This window comes from Staurois parvus, unplaced genomic scaffold (assembly GCF_062004578.1).
Source record: "Staurois parvus isolate SC_StPar_1 unplaced genomic scaffold, SC_StPar_1.0 ptg000611l, whole genome shotgun sequence".
Taxonomy (NCBI): Eukaryota; Metazoa; Chordata; class Amphibia; order Anura; family Ranidae; genus Staurois; species Staurois parvus.
The window spans coordinates 292,184-300,632 of NW_028318407.1; the positions used below are offsets into that span (position 1 = coordinate 292,184).

The window sequence follows — 8,449 nt, forward strand, 5'->3', positions numbered from 1 at the left end:
CCAATACCAAGCAGGTTCCCTTCTTCCGCTCAATCTCCACCTCTCTTTCTTCTTTTCAGTCGGGTGTACTGATCTTGGGGGGAGACCTTAATGTCCCTTTATGCCCCTTATTGGATTCCTCCTCGGGCAGTTCATTTTTACCATACAAATCCCTAAGACAGATCCGCACACAACTCCAGGATTTACAACTTCACGATTCTTGGCGAATCCTACACCCGAACGTTAAAGATTATACGTTCTTTTCTCCTCCACACAATAAGTACTCCAGAATTGACTACATTTTTCTCTCGCAAGTGGATCTGCCATTTCTTCATGACACCTCCATTGAACCAATGGTCCTATCGGATCACCATCCCATAACCATGACGTTGCGTTTTCCTGAAAAACACTCCCGCTCTAAGATTTGGAGATTGGACGCATCTCTTCTTTCCGACCCAACTCACGAAGCCGAGATCCGCTCCCAATTGGTAGACTACTTCGCGACCAACCAGACTTCAGATACCTCCTCCTTGACGCAATGGGAGGCACATAAATGCGTAATTCGCGGGGTTCTCATAGCCATGGCTACGAAGCGTAAAAGGGAGAGACAAGCACATTTGCGACGACTTATGGAGCGCATCCAGTTTTTGGAAAGAGTTCACAAACACAGTCAAGCGGCTTCTACCTTGACTGAACTCACAAACACTCGCACGCAGCTTTTGACCGAACTGGGTAAGGTGGCTAAACGTAGATATGTCTTGTCTCAAAAATTATTTTATGAGTTTGCGAACAAAAGCGGGCGATTCCTCGCCAGATCCCTTCAAGCGAAAAAGTCGAGCTTAACAATCCACAAAATCAGGGGTCCAGACGGTTCTTTTGCCACCACTAATGCTGACATTGCTTCTCATTTTGAGCAGTATTATAAGGCATTATATAATCTCCCTCCGGAACGTCCCCCACCTGAAACCAACAAACTCAGAGCCACGGTGATCTCGGACTTTCTTCATCTTTATAGCCCTTCTGCACTTTCTGAGACATCCGCCCTGGAACTGGAGCAAACTATCACGGCAGAGGAACTGTCGCGGGCCGTCAAACAAATGAAGTCTGGTAAAAGCCCGGGCCCTGATGGCCTGTCTGCGGTATATTACAAGGAGTTTTTACCCGTCTTGTCCAACCCCTTCCTCTCGGCTTTCAACACTTTCTCTTCACTCCCTGTGTCGTGTCATCGCCTTCTGGAAGCGCACATCATTGTCATACCCAAAGGAGATAAGGATGCAACTTTGGTTTCCAATTATAGGCCCATCTCCCTTCTGAATGTAGACGTGAAACTTTATGCTAAAATTCTGGCCAACCGTCTCCTCCCCTTACTCCCTTCTTTGATTAACCTCGATCAAGTGGGTTTCATTCCTGGCAGGGAAGCGAGAGACAATACTATCAAGGCCCTCAACCTTATCCATTGGCTTCGCACATCAAAGAATCCTGGGTTCCTTCTCTCTTTGGACGCTGAGAAGGCCTTTGACAGAGTGTCCTGGGATTATTTGAGGGCAACCCTTCAGGCGATTGGTTTGAGAGAACACATGCTTAATTTCATCATGACCTTGTATTCTGGACCCACGGCACAGGTTCGGGTGAATGGCCATTTATCGAACCATTTCTCTCTCGGCAATGGCACGCGCCAGGGCTGCCCCCTTTCTCCTCTCCTCTTTGTGCTATCATTAGAGCCACTGCTGCGTAAACTCCGTTCCAACCCAGATATTAAGGGCGTTTCCGCACCGGCTCAAGAGTATAAACTCGCCGCCTATGCGGATGACATTTTACTGTTTCTAACGGAACCTCGGACCACCTTTCCCAATTTGCTTAAAGATTTCTCACTTTTTCAATACATGTCGAACCTTAGAATCAACCATTCAAAATCATACGCCCTCAACGTCACCCTCCCTTCTGATGTAGTCTCATTTTGCCGATCGCAGTTCCCGTTTAGATGGGACAGTGAGACTCTCACTTACCTGGGCATTCAGCTTACGTGCGACCTCTCTGACCTTTATGTAAAAAACTTTATCCCAGCACTTAAATCCATTCAGGAAGATCTCACTAAATGGCATCGACCATGCTTTTCCTGGTTCGGCAAAGCTGCTATATTAAAAATGAACATTCTCCCCCGCCTCCTCTATTTATTTCAAACCTTACCTATCCACTTGCCACCCGCCTTTTTCGCTTCATGTAGGAGAATGTGCTCCTTCTTCCTTTGGAACCACAAGCGTCCGCGCATATCTTTCTGCCAATTGGTTCTCCCCAAATCCAGGGGTGGAATTGGGCTCCCAGACCTCAGGCAATATCATTGGGCCTGCCATCTTTGCAGAATTATAGATTGGAATATTCATTCGACTACCAAAGACTGGGTGCATCTCGAAAACTCCTTCTCTCCTTCTCCTATAGCTTCGATCCCGTGGCTCTTGACGAAACATACCCCCCAGGCCCTTCTCACTCATCCACTGATTGGTCCTACCTTGAGCATCTTCCGCTCGATGTGCAAGTCGGCCTCCATCTCAGATGCCCCCAACCCTTTAACCTCCCTTTGCTTAAACCCGGACTTCCCTCCGGGTATGCACAAGGCCTTCCTGTCAGAACATTGGCCGTATGACCAGGTGAAAGCGGAACACTTTTTTCATAACGGCCAATTGAAATCCTACTCCTCTTTGGCGAGCACCATGAAAGATCGTACCTTCCCCTTTTGGGCCTACCTTCAAATCAGGCATTTTCTCACATCCTCTGTTCACCGCCACAAATGGACTCGTCCTCTCACCCCCTTTGAATCAATTTGTTCTAAGGCTGAACCCCAGCGGCATCTAATCTCATCCATGTACCTCCTTCTCACCGGTGATGGGAATCCTAACTCGCTCCCCGCTTGCCGAGCTTGGAGGAGAGACCTTGATATAGATTTTTCCTCCTCAGATTGGGACCAAATTTTTACATACTCCCACAAATGTTCGCTGAATGTATCGACCCAAGAAAACGGATACAAGCTAGCTTCCCGTTGGTACATTACCCCTTCTAGAACTCATCGTTTTAACCCTTCTCTACCCAATAATTGTTGGAGATGTGGAGCACCTGATGGGTCCCTTCTCCATATTTGGTGGTCCTGTCCTATCGTCCTGCCCTTCTGGCAGGAAGTCCACCGTATAACCTCGTCAGTGTCCACTTTACCTCTCGATTTCTCCCCGGCCCAATTTCTCCTCCACCATACACCGCTCCCCAAACGTCTATACTTCCGATCGTTAGCTATGCATATGATTAATGCTGCTAGACTCTGTCTTCCTGTGTTTTGGAGATCTACTCAACCCCCCTCAATAAAAGCTTGGTTCACTCGTCTGGGAAGAGTTGCAGAGATGGAGGAGTTGATTGCTTCCTCCCAAGATAACCCGACTAAATTCTCCCATACTTGGTCGTGTTGGATTCACTTCCAAACGACCCCCGAATACCAATCCCTCATGGGTCTTTCTACCTGACTCTGAGCCAGACCTGTGGCTTTATATTGCACTCTGTATTGTACTGACTCCTCGACCCTTGCTAGGCTGTCGATAATACTTTTCTATTATATCCCTTTCACTGATCAGGTAGTGAGACACTCCTTTTCCCTGGTGCTCGATTGTCTGCTTTATGTCTCTATCCCCTAGGGGATGAGCACACCAGCTCTGTCCTTGGAGCTTCCACCTCTATGACATGTCTATCCATACCGCCCCCCCCCCCCCCCTTAGTCTCCCTCCCCTTTGACCCTTACCCCCCTTCCCCTCTTTTTTTTTTTTTCTCTTCTTTGGCTTTCCAGCTTCTCACCATTTTTTATTTTTTCTTTCCTTCCGACTCCTTCCTCATTGTGCCCTGTACCTGCCATTACTGTTTTTGTTGTTATTCACATCTTCTCCACTTCATTTTTTCCCTTTTTCTTTTTCCTCTACACATATGTTTATTCCGCTGTCCATAGGCAACCTAATCTCACACCCGGATTACACTTGCACATGTGCCTCTCCCATTCCACGGAGTTTTTTTTTCATATGCGTTGGTTACCTTTGAGTGGTACCTTTGCTGCTCCTCCTGGATAACACCGAGCTTTCTATATTTTCGCAACTTTTTCCTTGCACCAGAAGCCCAGCACCTTTAGCTTTATCCCCTTCCCCCCTACTCTGCTCCTCGATGATAAAAGATATCTGGGGGTGCACATAAATGATCCTGCTCGTTTGGTGATATTTTGTATGCTATGTGGTGATTTTGATTGGTGTTTGCCTTCTTTGTTTTTGGCTGTATTCTCGTGTTTTTTTTTTTTTTTTCCAAGTTCAACTTCATTATTGTTACAGGTGACACAAGAGGGCTTTATTATTTTGTTCGCCTGCATATTTCTTTTTGTCTGGCATGTGCGATTTGTGTTTTACTGCGTTTTTCTTTGGCACATTGTATTACGTTGTACAATTTATACCATTTGTATGTTCTGACTTTTTCTCAATAAACTTTGTGGAACAAAAAAAAAAAAGGAAGACATTCAATTAAGGGATATTATGGATGGACAGAAATTGAAAACATTAAAAGATTTAAAGAAAGGTGGAAGGGAACTTTTTATTAAGATTAATGAGTGGAAATATCACCAATTAAAACACTTTGTTGAGAGTCTTCCGAAACCTACGAGAGGGAGAAAGGATTGGAACCTGTTTGAGAAGTTGTTGGAATCACGGGGAGAGGGGAAATGGGGCACGGCAAAAATATATAAAATTCTCACTGAGTTAGTCACGGAGGTAAAACCAATGTATATAGAAAAATGGGAAAAGGACTTGGGGATAGAGATAGATGAGGATAAACAGAGGAAAATATATAGACTCACACATGAAAATATCAGCATGAGAGAAGTGGAGGTAAATTATAAAAGTTTGGTAAGATGGCACATCACACCAAAGGTGGAACATAAAATGGGTATAGAGAGAACACAAGAGTGCTGGCGTGGGTGTGGAGGGATTGGTACGTGGTTTCATATTTGGTGGGAGTGCCCAAAGATTCAAAGTTTTTGGGAGAAAACGGTCAATTTAATAGAGAAAATCTCAGGGATAAAGATAGGATTAGATCCAGAAGTGTGTTTGTTACATAAGACAGATATACCAGTGAATAAATACAAAGATTCGGGTATATGGTACTATGTGAATGCAGCAAAGGGGTTGATACCTAGATTCTGGCATAGTTTAGAGGTTCCGAGAGAAAAGGACTGGGTAGAGAGAGTAAATCAGATTAGTAAGATGGGGAAATTATACTTTATCCAAGAAGGTAAGATGGAGATATATAATAGGAGATGGGAGAAATGGGAAGATTTTGTACATCAAACGAATATATATGAAGCAGTAAGAAATGAGAAGAGAAGTTTCTTGATTTTATAGGGAAGGAGAAAAGAAAAAAAAAAAAAGCAGAGTGGGAGGGTGGAGGGATGTGGTAGGGTGTAGGGGTAGAGGCATGGGATATAAATAGGGGGCAATAGGGGGATTTTGAAAAGAATAGAATGGAGTAGAATAAAATAAAAAGAATAGAATAGATAATAGAATGGAATAGAAAACAAAATAGAATATAGCCATCTTCTAAAATCCAAATTTAGAAAAGAATAGGAAATAAAAGAATAGAATAAATAGAATAAAAATAGAATATAATTGTGCACTGAAATTCAAATTTCGTTTAGAATAAATTTGATCATCAATTTATTACTTTATATTTCTGAATTTAGTTAAATAGAATACATCTGAATGCTGATTCAATACTTTTTGAATTTAATTTGAATTTTCTGAATTTGAAACAAAACAAATTCCAAAACCGGAAAATGGAGGGAAATGAAATGATTTCCATAAGGAAGTGAAGGAAAAGAAATGTGTTGGTGGTCACATGTCTAGCCAGGACGGTCCTGCTATGCAGGGCTCCAATACAGAGAGACTTCCCCCTCACTTCCTGTCGGGGAAATTGTTGTCAGCAGGACAGGAAGTGAAAGGAAACTATTCTGACAGAGTCCTGGATAGCAGGAAAAACTGACAGGGGCTCTAATCCTTCCACATTCCATCCAAAACTGAAAACACACATTGTGGCTACAGATACACTGGGAAAGTTCCGGCTCCAGGGCTATCATCTCCATCCTGGCTACACTACTTAGGGTGTCACTGACCCAGAACAAGCATGCAGCCAGTGAAGGCAGAACACTCGGACCTCCTGCATGCTTGTTCCTGGTCAGTGACACACTAGGGAGTGAAGTGAGGTTTAGGATGAAGATGACGGCACCGGAACCTGTAGCTTTCTCCACAAATCACTCCTGTTTCATGCCCTTCCTCCTATTGGCTGAGTATTGCACCAATCACCAATCAGATCATCCCCCTTGTGATGTCTCTGGGCAGATCTCTCACTTCTGGCTCCTCCCACATATCTTTATACAACCTTCCCATACCCATACCCCGGCATGGAGGGGCTGAGTGAAGGTGGTGATGAAGGTGTGGAGGTGTCGGATCGGGTCACACAGATCATAGAAGGAGATCCGCCCGGCCTCATAATCCAGATCTATCCTGACTCTGGTACTGGAGACACCGCCGGGGAATGGGATCCAATTACTGTCATGTATCACTGAGTACTGATTACCCCCCAACCACCTCTCCAACCCCCAGGACTTCTTATTACATCCAATCCGTGACTGATCTCCGCTCCTGTCTATATTGGGGTAACACATCCCAACTGTCCAGTGCCGTGACCCCCCGACATCCACGTCCCAGTAATGTCTCCCAGAGGAGAAGCTCTGACTGCTCATCACCTGAGAATAATCCCGGAACCTCTCTGGTGTTTCTGGCCGATTCTGATATGATACGGATGCAGTTTTCCCGTCATCTGATATATGTAGATGATTACAAGCTGTCCTCACATCCAGTAATATGTCTGTAACCCCTGACACCCCCCATGTTTGCTGTACAGCCCCAATATTTGGTCCTCCAGTGGGGGAGGGTTTGAGGCGTTTCCCGGATGGTGGACCTTTGCCCTTTGTAGTAGAATGTGGAGAGACATGTGTGCCTGTACATTTCTGTACATTGACCCCAGACATGATATCAGATAAACCCGTGTGTAATGTGTGCGAGATCCCCCCCACATCCCCATCCCCTCCATCATGGAGGAGGTTCTCATGTCTCTCTCTGTCATCATCTCCATCCTCAGTATCACACAAGTCACCTGTGTCTGATTCCTGTAGGACAGTCAGTGGATCCGTCATGTTACACAGCTCCTCAATGTCCCTCATCTTCCTGGACAGCTCCTCCTCCTTTATTTCCAGATCCTGAATATAATTCAACGTGGGACGGGAGACCCGCTCTGCCCACCCAGAGATGTCCCTCAGGACTCTCTTCTCCAGGTCTTCCAGACGTCTCCTGAGGTCTCTGAACAGGGCAGTAACTCTCTTGGTTTCATCATCTGCTTTTCCTTGTACTTTCCTCCTGCGTTCCTGCAGACTCTGGACTCTTTTCTCCATTTCCTCTCTCTCTGTCATCAGTTTCTGAAGAACATTCCTCAGTTTCTTCTTCTTCATCTCAGAGGCCTCCTCCAGAGTCTCCACCTGGTGTCCCCGATGTTCTCCAATAAACCCGCAGGACACACAGATACAGGTGGAGTCCTCAGTGCAGTAATACTCCAGGATCTTCTTATGGACGGAGCATTTCCGGTCCTTCAGGGAAGTGGTGGGGTCACATAGGACGTGTTCTGGTGACTTGCTGTGGACTCTCAGGTGGTTGTCACACAGAGAAGCTTCACACATCAGACAGGATTTCACAGCCGGTACAGGAGTGTGAATACAGTGAGTACAGAAGACCCCGGACTCCTCCTGCTCTGGATGGGTAGACTGGAAGTTCTCCACTATGTTACGCAGTGTTATGTTCCTCCTCAGTGCAGGACGTTCCTGGAACTCTTCTCTGCATTCAGGACAGGAATAACCTCCAAACCCCTCCTGTGTATCCAACACACGGCCAATACAGTCCCGGCAGAAGTTGTGTCCACATCTCAGGGTTACAGGATCTGTATAAATGTTCAGACAGACGGAACATTCCAGCTCCTTCCTCAGATCAGAAGACGCCATCGCTGAGAGTGGAAGAGAGAAACGAAAGTGAAAGTCTCTGACACTCTGTAACCAGTGTGACCCGTTCTGTACCCTCCTACACGGGGCGAGGTGTACATTCCTACACAGGGGGAGGCTGGGACTGAGACACTTAGCTAGAAGGCTCCATGCACACTGGGGAAGGGGGGGGGGGGTGATAACATTGATAACATTAGCTGTGTACATTGTTTTCAGCATTAGTGCGTTTTTACAGCTAAAAAAAAAATTCCTCTAGAAGCCCGCTAGTTCTGATTTTATTTCCAGCCACAAAACGCTGATTCCAGTCTCTGTGTGTATGGACACCGAGGAGAACATGCTGGGGGGTTTACTGGATGG

At 45.6% G+C, this 8,449-nt stretch overlaps 1 protein-coding gene across 1 annotated transcript; it reads right to left on the minus strand.

The window, feature by feature from the left end:
- Positions 1–5,748: 5,748 nt before the first annotated feature.
- Positions 5,749–8,110, minus strand: LOC149449586 (E3 ubiquitin/ISG15 ligase TRIM25-like). The gene has a single exon (XM_089693052.1). It carries the CDS (start codon positions 8,093–8,095, stop codon positions 6,389–6,391), a length of 1,707 nt encoding a protein of 568 aa, XP_089549178.1. The 5' UTR covers positions 8,096–8,110; the 3' UTR covers positions 5,749–6,388.
- Positions 8,111–8,449: the final 339 nt, after the last annotated feature.

Coding starts and splice junctions, on each gene's coding strand:
- LOC149449586 (XM_089693052.1), bottom strand. CDS start 8,095: ATGGCGTCTTCTGATCTGAGGAAGGAGCTGGAATGTTCCGTCTGTCTG.